We start from the raw sequence: 13,092 nt of genomic DNA, 5'->3' as shown, positions 1-13,092 counted from the left end.
TTCCAGAACCTTATTCCTTTGATGATTAGTGACTTTCTGATTTCCAGTCTCAATTTGTTTATATCCATTTGGTCTGTTGTCAACATTGTCCTGTAGCTTAAATAGCCCTTTACCCTCCCTGGTGTTTGTTCTCCCTTCTTCCCCCCCACCTTCCCCAATAAGAGCAATCATAAACCCTCTAAGCTTTCTTTTTGCTAGGTTAAATAAGCCAAGCACTTCCAGGAGAAACAAAAATAGGTCTGGAACTAGGTTCCATGATTGCAAAAGGAGCTTTTAAAAATTAAGAGAATTAGGGAAGTTGACTGAATTTAAGAGGTCAAGCATCTGAATATGAAGAAGCTTGGAATTACTGTAAGTCAAAATTGCAGAAACCATCTGAAGCCTGCATCCAAAGCAAGGGGAAGAAACTCATAGGGAAGCATTGCAGACCAAACTGGATGAACAAGCATCTCAACAGATTATTAAGAGAGAGTAGAAAGCCTACAAGGAATGGAAGAAGGGATGGATCAGCAAGGAAAGCTAACTCTTGGAGATCAGAAAGTGTGGAATAAAGTGAGAACTATCAAAAGCTAAGCAGAACTGGACATTGCAAAGGAAATTAAAACCAATAGTGCAAGGTTCTGTAGCTATATAAATAAAAAGAAAACAAGTAAAGAAGTGGAACCACTAAACACTGAGGATGGGGTGGATATTAAAGATAATTTAGGTATGGGTCAGCACCTAAACAAATACTTTTCCTCAGTTTTTAATAAGGGTAATGAGGAGTTCGGGGCAATGGCAGGGTGGCTGATGGGAGCAAAAGTGTGGAAGTAGAAATTACCATATCTGATGTGAAAGCTGAAGCAAAACCCGAACAATTGTAAGACCAAGAGCAAGGATTTTTCATGAATCCATAAACTTGGGGGTCATATCCCAGGATTGGAGAATTGCATATATAATACCTATATTTTAAAAAGAGGGGGAAAGGGTGATCTGGAAAATGATAGGCCTGCTAGTTTGACCTCAACTGTATGCAAGGTCTTAAAACAAATTTTTAAAGAGAGTAATTAAAGACATAGAGATAATTGGGATAAAATACAACATAGTTTTACAAATGATAGATTGTGTCAGACCAACCTGATATCTTTCTCTGAGAAGATAAGATTTTCTAGAAAAAGGAAATCCAGTAAATCTAATTTACCTGGATTTCAGTAAAGCATTTGATACAGTTCTGCATGGGAAATTGTTAGTTAATTGGAGAAGATGGGGAAGGAACTGGTTAGGAGATCTTAGGAGTCATACTGAAAGGTGAACTCTCAGGTTGGCAGGGGGTTACTAGTAGAGTTCCTCAAGGATTGATTTTGGGACCAGTCTTATGTAACATTTTCATTAATGAGCTTGGCACAAAATATAGGAGTGTGCTAATAAAATTTGTGTATGACACAAAGTTGGGAGGTATTGCCAATATAGAGGAGGACTGGAATATCATACAAAAAGATTTGGAGGACCTTGAAAACTGGAGTTACAGAAATGGGATGATATTTAATAGTCTTGAGCTTGCACTTTGCACATAGCGACTAATAACAAAAAATTCTGCTATAAGCTGGGGGTCATTATTGGTTAGAAGTGACAGAGGAAAAGAAAGACATGGATGTATTGGTCAACTGTGAGCCATCAATGTGATGCAGCTGTGATAAAGGCCAGTGCAACCATAGGATGGATCAGGTGACATATTTTCAGTAGAGACAGAGAATTATTACCATTATACAAGGCACTGGTGAGACCTCATCTGGAATACTGAGTGCAGTTCTGATCTCCCATGTTTAAAAAAGATGAATTCAGACTAGAACAGGTATAAAGAAAGGCTACTAGGATGCTCAGAAGAATGGAAATCCTACCTTATGAGAGGACACTTAAGGAGCTTGGCTTGTTTAGCCTAACCAAAAGAAGGCTGAGGGAAGATATGATTGCTCTCTATAAACACATCAGAAGGATAAATACCAAGGAGGGAGAAGAGTTATTTAAGTTAAGGGCCAATGTTAGCACAAGAACAAATGGATATAAACTGCCCATCAACATGTTTAAGCTTGGAATTAGACAAAGAATTCTAATCAACATGGGAGTAAGCTCAGGAACAGCCTTCCAAGGAGACTATTGGGGCAAAAAGCCTAACTTGTTTCAAGACTGAGCTAGATATGTTTATGGAGGAGATGGTATGAGGAGGTTACCTCTAATGGCATATGGCCCATCTATGACTGCTATCAGCAATATATCCATGTTGGCCAGAGATTGAACACTGTGCAGGGCTCTGAATTACTACAGAGCATTCTTTTCCAGAAAAAAGGGTCTGTGGCTGCTGGGTCTTGTCCACATGCTTAGGGTCTAACTGATTGACATATTTGGGATTGAGAAAAAATTTCCCCCAGGTCAGATTGGCAGAGATCCTGGGGGGTTTTCATCTTCCTCTGCAGCATGGGGCACTGGTCACTTGCTGGTTTGAACTAGAATAAATGGTGAATTCTCTGTAACTTTAAATCTTTAAATCAAGATTTGAGCACTTCAGTAGCTCAGCCAGAGGTTATGGGTCTATTTCAGGAGGGGGTGGGTGAAGTTCTGTGGCCTGTGATGTGCAGGAGGTCAGACTAGATAATCACAATGGTTCCTTCTAGCCTAAAAATCTATGAGCCTCCTCTCATAAGATAGTTCCTCCATGCCCCCAGTCATCCTAGTATCTCTTCTCTGCACTTGACCAGAATTGTACACTGTATTCACAAGAGATCTAACCAGTACCTTGTCCAGTGGCATTAAGACTTCTCTCTCTCTTCTGGAAATGCCTCATCTGATGCATCCAAGGATTGCACTTGTATTTTTCAGAGCCTTATAACACTGTTGACTTATAGTCATCCTGTGATGGATCAACATATCTAGGTCTCTCTCCGTCTCTGTCACTTCCAAACGATGAACCCCAGCTTGTAGCAGAAATTCTTATTATTAGACCCTAAGTCCATGACTTTGCACTTTGTAATATTGCATTTCATCCCATTCAGGTCTTTAAGGTCATCAGGATTTTTCCATATAATATTCTGGTCATCGTCTGCATTGATGATGTCTCTCAACTTAGTACCATCAGCAAATTTAGTGCACTCTTATATTTGTAAAAAGAAAAGGAGTACTTGTGGCACCTTAGAGACTAACAAATTTATTAGAGCATAAGCTTTAGTGAGCTACAGCTCACTTCATGCATCCGATGAAGTGAGCTGTAGCTCACTAAAGCTTATGCTCTAATAAATTTGTTAGTCTCTAAGGTGCCACAAGTACTTTTTTTTTGCGAATACAGACTAACACGGCTGCTACTCTGAAACCTCTTATATTTGTGTCAAGGTCAGTAATAAAAAATATTGAATAAAATTGGTCCCAAGACTGATCTTGAGGAACTTCATTAGTAATCTCCCTTCAGTTCAATAGTTCACCTTTCAGCAGAACCTGTTGCCTTTTCCACTTTAGCCAGTTCCTTACCCACCTTACAATTCTTGTACTAATCCCCATCTTTTCCAATTTAGCTAGTAATTTCCCATGTAGTAGTGTATCAAATGTTTTACTTCAGTCCAAGTGTATTAGATCTACTGCATTTCCCTTATCTAATAAATCAGTTATTTTCTCAAAGAAGGAAATCAGGTTAGTCTGGCATAATTTACCTTTGGCAAACCCATGTTGCATTACATCCCCATTACTATTAACCTCCATGAATTTAATTATCTTTCCTTCACAATTTGCTCTAAAACCTTGTGTACTACTGAGGTCAAACTAATAGGTCTGTAATTGTCCAGATCACTTTTCCCCCCTTCTTAAATATAGGTACACTGTTAGCTATTGTCCATATGATATTACCCACAAATATATAGATTTATTAAATATCCTTGCTACTGGACTAACAATTTCATTTGCCAATTCTTTCAGTATTCTGGAATGGAAATGACACAGAACCCTACCCCACCTCCCCATTTGAGCACATTAAGCTCTTTAAATTTTCCTTCCAACTCACATGTGGTAATTTCCATTTCTATGTACTCATTTATATCAGCCGTACTGTATTCATGCCTAAAGAAAAGGAGTACTTGTGGCACCTTAGAGACTAACAAATTTATTAGAGCATAAGCTTTCGTGAGCTACAGCTCACTTCATCGGATGCATTTGGTGGAAAAAACAGAGGAGAGATTTATATACACACACACAGAGAACATGAAACAATGGGTTTATCATACACACTGTAAGGAGAGTGATCACTTAAGATAAGCCATCACCAGCAGCGGGGGCGGGGGAGAGGAGGAAAACCTTTCATGGTGACAAGCAAGGTAGGCTAATTCCAGCAGTTAACAAGAATATCAGAGGAACAGTGGGGGGGTGGGGTGGGAGGGAGAAATACCATGGGGAAATAGTTTTACTTTGTGTAATGACTCATCCATTCCCAGTCTCTATTCAAGCCTAATAGATAGAGATCTTCCTGGACACTACGGTGCTAATAAGCGATGGTCACATAAACACCACCCTATATCGGAAACCTACTGACCGCTATTCCTACCTACATGCCTCTAGCTTTCATCCAGATCATACCACTCAATCCATTGTCTACAGCGAAGCGCTACGATATAACCGCATTTGCTCCAACCCCTTAGACAGAGACAAACACCTACAAGATCTCTATCATGCATTCCTACAACTACAATACCCACCTGCTGAAGTGAAGAAACAGATTGACAGAGCCAGAAGAGTACCCAGAAGTCACCTACTACAGGACAGGCCCAACAAAGAAAACAACAGAACGCCACTAGCCATCACCTTCAGCCCCCAACTAAAACCTCTCCAACGCATCATCAAGGATCTACAACCTATCCTGAAGGACGAGCCATCACTCTCACAGATCTTGGGAGACAGACCAGTCCTTGCTTACAGACAGCCCCCCAATCTGAAGCAAATACTCACCAGCAACCACACACCACACAACAGAACCACTAACCCAGGAACCTATCCTTGCAACAAAGCCCGTTGCCAACTCTGTCCACATATCTATTCAGGGGATACCATCATAGGGCCTAATCACATCAGCCACACTATCAGAGGCTCCTTCACCTGCGCATCTACCAATGTGATATATGCCATCATGTGCCAGCAATGCCCCTCTGCCATGTACATTGGCCAAACTGGACAGTCTCTACGTAAAAGAATGAATGGACACAAATCAGACGTCAAGAATTATAACATTCAAAAACCAGCTGGAGAACACTTCAATCTCTCTGGTCACTCGATCACAGACCTAAGAGTGGCTATACTTCAACAAAAAAGCTTCAAAAACAGACTCCAACGAGAGACTGCTAAATTGGAATTAATTTGCAAACTGGATACAATTAACTTAGGCTTGAATAGAGACTGGGAATGGATGAGTCATTACACAAAGTAAAACTATTTCCCCATGGTATTTCTCCCTCCCACCCCACCCCCCCACTGTTCCTCTGATATTCTTGTTAACTGCTGGAATTAGCCTACCTTGCTTGTCACCATGAAAGGTTTTCCTCCTTTTCCCCCCCCGCTGCTGGTGATGGGACACCAAGAGACACTGAGGAACCATGTATAGTGTGGGGTACCCCCAGGAACAGAGTCTGCTTTACTTTGCCAAGAGAACATTGTGAGTATGTCATGGGTGCTTATTGTCTCAGGGTGTTTTTATCCTTTGGATCTGTGTGGCCAAGGACCCACTGACCGTATAAGACCATTTTTTGTGGCCGAATGGTGAAGTCACTACTGTAGTTGTTAACATATATGGAAGCGGGTTGAATGTCTCAGCACTGGATTTCCATATGATCAGCATGTCAAATAATTTTTAGAAAGGACAAACCATCTGGAGCTTAGAAGTACAGATTTTGATTAACTACTTCACTTTTAAAAACTCTTCAGTTTATTCATTACAAAAAATGTTTCACCATGTGAACTCTTAAAAAGCTCAGCTGAGAAAAATGGGTGTGGCTTCTTTTAAAGCTGCATATTTACCTTAATAACTATATAAAAGTATCAGAGGGGTATCCGCGTTAGTCTGGATCTGTAAAAGCGGCAAAGAGTCCTGTGGGCACCTTATAGACTAACAGACGTATTGGAGCATGAGCTTTCGTGGGTGAATACCCACTTTGTCAGATGCTGTATAAATAAAAATAGTATATTTATACAGCAGTAGATGTTATAATGGGACTAAAAAGACAGTGTAGATTGTCTAAAGCAGTGGTTTTCAATCTTTTTTTCATTTGCGGACCCTTAAATTTTGAATTATGGTGTGGACCCTTTTGGAAATCTTAAACATAGTTTCTAGACCCCCGGGGTCCACGCACTCCAGGTAGAAAACCACTGGTCTAAAACTAACTGCTAGCCAAGCTTATTTTATATTGGAAAAAAATTATAAATCATTATTTTGGTTTACATTTGTTTTTCAGGTGTCTCCAGAAATTCCTGGAGCCCCACATAAGATGTCCACAGTGAGAATAGCCTCCACTGTTTCTTTTAGCACAGACACAGACATTCAGCTAGACAACAAGGCAACAATTGCTCCAAACAAGGAACTTTGCATCCAGTGGTACATTCCATCTCTGGAGAAAGGAACGAAAGATATGGAGACTATGGTATAATTACAAAATGAAAAGAGTTGGATTGAAGCTTTTTATTAAAAATAACAAAGTGCATTTAAGTGCAGTGCCTGAAACTTGTATAAATCCTATATACATACAATGCATGATGCCACACACCTGAAATTGCTTGTGTATGGACCAAAAATCTTCATCTATTGCTAAGAAATAAATTTTCAACCACAAAAGCAAATTAATTCAGTAAGACTAAAGTTGACCTAACTCATCTTGTTGGTATTACTCTATAGACTGGGTGATTGTGCTTGCTATATGGATCATAATACTTCGATATAATAAAATGACTGACACACACCAGGGCAGGGAAGAAGCTTCAATAGTAACATGTCCCCTAACCCACATTCAATAGAAGCCCTATGTTCAGTTTGCATGGGGTGAAGACTCTCTCGGTTTTGGAATGTGTGGTTAAATGGGGTCAGGAAGTCGGGGTGCATTTGGGGTGGTCATGCCATGTGGCATAATCTTTCAAACCCACAGAAAATACTTACTTACTTAGTGGTAGCACCTACAATAGTCTGGATGCTGTACAAATAGATATATAGAAAGAAACAACTTCTTCCCCCAAAGAGTTGACAGTCTAAGGTTCTGATTCTGCAAATGTTTTTTGCACAGGGGCTTAACTTTATTCACATGAATAGTCCCACCAAAGTCAACAGAGATATTAGTTTGTATATTGTTATTGAAATACTTTATGTCTGAAATACCAGTCTTGGCTTATGCCTTACATATTTGCATTTCTTTACAGGTTTTGCTGCTTTATGCTTACAATACAAACTATGTCAAGATTGTCAGCATCAAGACTTTCAATTCAGTCAATGTGTTTTCTGGTCACTTGTGGATTCCACTGACTAGGTAATTAATCACAGACCTTGTTATATTACTACATGCTATATTATGTGTGGAATGTCTACTGTATGCATAATTTGTGTCTTGATCAAATGATGACTGCTCAGAAATATAACTATTAGTATTTGAAGGCTATAAATACTAAGGACAGAGATCAGTTGTATAGGGTGATACAAGGGGGAATAGCTAGGAGTAATGCGATAAAGTTAGGTAAAATAAATTTTAGGCTGAATATCAGTAAACTTAGAGATATATCAGACTGTGGATAGAGTCCCAAGGAAAGTAATAGAAGCAGTAATGTTTGAACTATGCAGAACTGAACTGGAGGAAGCACTGGAGAACATTGTGAAGGGAATAGTCTTGTTGGTAAAAGGTATCCCTGCCCGGCAAAGTTCAGGAACTTCCGAATTTTGTTATACAAACTATAGCAATATTTTATGTATTATTTCAAATTCAACTCAGCTCATCAAATTGTTAAACTTATCTGGTGTGTTCTGGCATACAAAACACACAACATAGCAACAAAGGCAACAGAATGGCAATGGCATAAAGGAGAAAATATTATTTTTGAAGTATGTTTCCTCTCACCATTTCTATTGTGGTTCTTTTAAATCACAAAGTGCCTAATATTGCATTTCTTCACATCTCATAGATCCATTGTCTTCCATGAAAGCTTGGTTTTTGCAAAACTGCAGGATCAGGCTTGAAATGAAAGAAACCACCATAGCAAAACTATGTGAGAAACAACTCATGTCAATTTGTTTATGTATGGAAATAAAAGTAACATCAAAGCATTGCCAAAGGTATTGTTGCATTTTGTAACAGATACAACATTATTCTTTTTTAGAATTATTTCCTTACGTGAGAAATTGTCTAATGTGAAACAGCACATTGAAATATTGGTGCAGTCATCTACAAGTTTTCCTTTACAAGTACAAAGTGAAAGACAGAAACGAGTGCCTTCAAAAAAGTCCAAAATTAATCTCGCAAAGGTGCAATTTGATGAAAAAACAGAAGTAAGTGAGGACAAATTATGCCCAGAATTCTAAATACGTCTGATAGTCTGATGTCTTGCATGTTTATTTTTGAGGAAATGGGAAAGTTGGAAGAAAAGACAAAAACTGAGACCTCCCTCAACTACTTCAAGGAAGGTTGAAACATTTTCACCCACGTCACCTAATCTTTAACTTCGTAACTTTTTTCCTTTCTTGTCAGGTGTGCCTGACATAAAATATGCTCAGCTTCCTTGAAAATAAAGGTCACATTCTCAGATGTCTAAATATGGCTATAAGCACCTAACTTTTTTAGTGATCCGTATTTGAAAATGTTGGCCATGGTATTATACTAATATACAGATGAACACAAAAGCTCTTTTGACAAAATATCTTATATGTCTTCAATGCAGAATGACCAGTGATTGGATTCTAAAAAGAGAAACTTCCAATAACTGAGTAGGACTAAAACTGGCAAGGAATTTCTTTTCATTTTCTCTATATCACCATGCTCTCTCTTTTTATTAGCAAGGCTGAATATGTCTCTGTGACAGAAATAAATAAATACAAAAGAGGCAATTTCAGGATTTCCATGTGGTCTCTTTGAGATAATGTCAATGGAATAGAATATTGCTACAGCATAACTGCTGCTTGATAAATGCTGAGGAAAAGTAGACGTTTATTTTCAAAGTGGGAGACATTTATCATGTGACACTGTTCTCTTTATATCTATTATATGAAATGATTAATGATGTAGATGCTGTCATTTTGCTTGATGGGTGCTGTGAAGCAGTAACAATTGCTCACTGTGCCGTTATTGAAAAGCTGTATTCTGACTGGCTTGGTGAACAAATGATGTTTCAGCCAATCACAGAATACAGTGTTTTTAGGAGGTAGACAGAGCTATCCTTTAGTGACTGTTTCTGATTAGCTGAAGGTTTTTGTTCAAGCTTTCATTAGTAAATAAGTCAGTGATCTGAAAACCACAGTCTGGAATGCTAATTGGTTGTGGCATTTCTTTTGTATGTTATATGTACATAAATATCTTCTTCCTATCTGCTTAACTCTAATGTCTCCAGTAAATGTGTGGCAGAAGTACACTTATTGGGGGCTCATTCCCAGAGCTGTGATGTCCATAGGACAGACGGGGGCAACCACCCCGGGCCCCATGCTTTGAGGGGCCCCATGCTTCGGGACACAGGGTCCTGGGTGGCTTGGGGGGTTAGCAGGGGGCCTGGTACTAGCAGCAATGAGCAACTCTGCCCCAGGCTGCCCCACTCTGCTCCACCTCACCGGCTGCTGGTATTGCTTGGGGGAGGAGATGGAAGCTGGAAAGAGGCAGGGCGAGGGCTTGGGGAAAGGGGTGGAATGGGAGTGGTGAGGGGGCAGCGGGGAGGTGTTGTCTCCGGCCCCGCATTCCCCTAGAGACGGCCCTGCTCATTCCTGAAGTCAATTGGTGTTTTGCCTGAGTAAGGACTGCAGGATTGTGCTCTTGGGTTGCTATAGAAAAGACCAGCATGAATTTACTGTGGATACTATAAATCTGGAACTTTATACATTTAAGGATGTCTGAGCATCACTTCTCTGCAGTATTAAAAAATGGAACGTAAACATTCCCACGCTTGGAATTCTGTCAAAACAACAAATAACCCCATAATTGTGAGGCAATGAAAAAGAATGTTTAAAAATCCTCTCTAATAGTTCATAGCATAAAAGTAAAATACAGCATTGATTTTTCCTATTTTGTTATCATTAGGAAATGCTTAAGCAATGTTTGTCTGAAGTAAAAGCTTTGCTGTGTATTGTTCCAGATCTGTCATCTCCATTAACTGAGGTATGATATTCTGATTTTTAAAAAACCCTCTTTTTCTTCAAGGCTAAAATTCTTTGATCAAACTAAAATAGAGATGATATCAATTAGTTTCTTTCTTTCTTTCTTTCTTTCTTTCTTTCTTTCTTTCTTTCTTTCTTTTTTTCTTTCTTTTTTTTTTTTTTTTTTTTCTTTTCTTTCTCTTTTTTTCTTTTTCTTTTTTTTTCTTCTTTCTTTTGTTTTTTCTTTTTTTCTTTCTTTCTTTCTTGGTTTTTAATAGAGATTTATACAATCAAAATAGCATTGATGTACACAATTGTTACCTCTCATTTGGGCACCCTGCCTATACCCTACCCACAGCTCAAGGCATGACCCAATCAATTTAGGCATCCCCACCCTTTCCCTTTTGAGGGCTCAGGGTGTAAGGTACGTATCTTTACCCATAGGCTCAGGAGAAACCTAATCAATTTAAGTACCCACCCCTGTTCACGGGGCTGAGGGCTCTGCAGGTCTGCGGAACCTTTTCCCAGTGAAAGAGCCTTAACAGCTGTGCTCTAAACACCTTTTATAGCGACACCCCAGAATACATATACCAAGCAAATCTCTTATGCTCACCACTCCAATATAGAGACAAATTTCACCCAATGGCCAGTGAGGATCCACTAATCTGGGGGTTCCCAGTGATGCCTCTGCACGTCATGGTCATATAGAGGGGTCAGAATTCTGGCAGCTTGATGTTGAACTGCAGTCCGGAAATGGTTCCAAAAAGCATTGTTTTTCATTTACATTATAGGTAAAACTAGCTACCTCCATTAAATGTACTAACCTATCACATCCCCCACTCCTAAATAACAAAATTTAACCAATTACATACTGGCACCTACCTGTCCTCCTTCGCCCAAGTTTTTACATTTACAATTTAGACATGAAAGATAAACTTAATTGTGACCTTCTCTGTTTATGCAGTATTGAAATGTTGGTCAGAGCTTATCTTAATATTCTTTTTTTTTTTTCAAATTTTAGTGGTGAACTCTCTTGAGTTTCACCCAAGGCTGGTTTAATATGTGACTGGGGTGGGAGGACGTATTTGATCAGGTCTCAGGCCTCCACAATAGCATGATTATAAACTTTATACCTTCATTGTTTGGCTACAAACACTTCCTTCTACATACAACAGAAAACTAAAAATGCTCACAGTAGATTTGTCTAATTTTTCCCTTCTCCACCTTTGCCAAGAGCTACATACTTTGCATAGGCTCCACCAGATTCTCAGCACTTTTTAATATAAAGACTACATGTATCCTTACATCTAGCTTTGGACCCTCCAGTCATTTGGGCTTTCCTTTTGTCCTTTTTGGTTCTTACCATCAACTTTTTTGGGAGGTGGATTGGTACATTTTTTGTCCATGACAGTGTACTCAAGTTGTTACCCCACTTATGATCAGCATTCAGTTTATCTTGGAGGCATCCAAAGAGTGATTGTGACCTCATTACCAGTTTCCAAGTCCCCAGCAAGACTGTCTTAAATAAAAACAAGATGGGTGAGGTAATATCTTTTATTGGACCAGCCTCTGTAAGTGAGAGAGACAAACTTTTGAGCTTATACAAAGCTCTTCTTTAGATCTGGGAAATGTACTGAGAAGGTACTTCTATGCTGCAATTAGACACCCACAGCTGGCCCATGCCAGCTGACTCGGGCTAAAGGGCTGTTTAACTGCAGTGTACACATTCGGGCTTCGGTTGCAGCCCAAACTCTGGGACCCTCCCCCATCACAGGTATATATCCTGGACTTTCTCCTTGGAGTATATTCTGTGGTATCTGAGTATCTGGCTGTAGATAACAGATTTCTTGGTTTGTTTGGGGTGTTCATTGGATCCATGAAGGTAGGTGTAGTGATCTGTGGGTTTCTTGTATGCAGTTGTCTATAGAGTTCCATTGCTGAAGCTGATCATGGAGTACAGGATGTTGAGAACAACTGAAATAGCTCCACTGCTACGATGATCGACACTCCCCATAACACATCTTTCAAAATCCAGGGATTCTACACATGCCTATCACATGTGGTGTATCTCATGCAGTGCACTAAATACCCCAATAACAACTATGTGGGTGAAACCAGACAGTCACTATGCTCCCAAATGAACTCTCACAGAAAAATGATAAAAGACGAAAATACCAAATCGCCTATGGGTGAACACTTTTCACAAAGTAATCATTCTATATCTGACCTCTCGGTCTTCATCTCAAAGGAAACCTGCATAACACCTTCAAAAGATGAGCCTGGGAGCTTAAATTGATAACTTTGCTAGACACTAAAAATCATGGACCGAACAGAGACACTGGATAGTTATGGCTTATTACAACAATCTGTAACCCACTAAACCCCTGACCCCCAACTATGACTGGAGAGGTGTTGACAGGCCATGTGACCTTGAATGGTCCCTTGAAACTACTTATGCTATACAATCTTTTTCACCTTGTATTTAGCTGTGAGACCCAGAGTATGTTTCCCAGACCTGAAGAAGAGCTCTGTGTAGCTTGAAAGCTCGTCTGTCCCCACCAAGAGAAGTTGGTCCAATAAAAGATATTGCCTCACCCACTTTGTCTCGCTAATATTCTGGGACCTACGTGGCTACACCAACACTGCATTAAATAAAAACAGATATAGCATACCATGTTAAAAAATCCATTGGTCGATCAGACTCAGCATGACAATTCAACCACCGGCCCTCTAGGGATTTCCTGCCTCTCTTCATTTTTTTCAGGTTGTTTGTAAACCTT

General features: G+C 39.5%; 1 protein-coding gene across 5 annotated transcripts in view; it reads left to right on the top strand.

Moving 5' to 3' along the window:
- CFAP54 (cilia and flagella associated protein 54) overlaps nucleotides 1–13,092 on the top strand; it is a 184,614-nt gene that overhangs the window by 164,729 nt on the left and 6,793 nt on the right. For 4 of the 5 annotated variants that reach the window (XM_038387606.2, XM_038387605.2, XM_043491960.1 and 1 more), the window contains 4 exons: nucleotides 6,456–6,641; nucleotides 7,408–7,514; nucleotides 8,356–8,524; nucleotides 10,257–10,334. In XM_038387606.2, coding sequence (XP_038243534.1) covers nucleotides 6,456–6,641; nucleotides 7,408–7,514; nucleotides 8,356–8,524; nucleotides 10,257–10,334 — 540 coding nt within the window. Of the gene's footprint in view, nucleotides 1–6,455; nucleotides 6,642–7,407; nucleotides 7,515–8,355; nucleotides 8,804–10,256; nucleotides 10,335–13,092 lie in introns of those variants that run through there. The other variant, XM_043491985.1, reaches the window with a different exon arrangement.

The sequence above is a fragment of the Dermochelys coriacea genome, chromosome 1, assembly GCF_009764565.3.
Source record: "Dermochelys coriacea isolate rDerCor1 chromosome 1, rDerCor1.pri.v4, whole genome shotgun sequence".
NCBI lineage: Eukaryota > Metazoa > Chordata > Testudines > Dermochelyidae > Dermochelys > Dermochelys coriacea.
The sequence above is the reverse complement of the archived record's forward strand: the minus strand, read 5'-3'. Positions and strand labels throughout refer to the sequence as shown.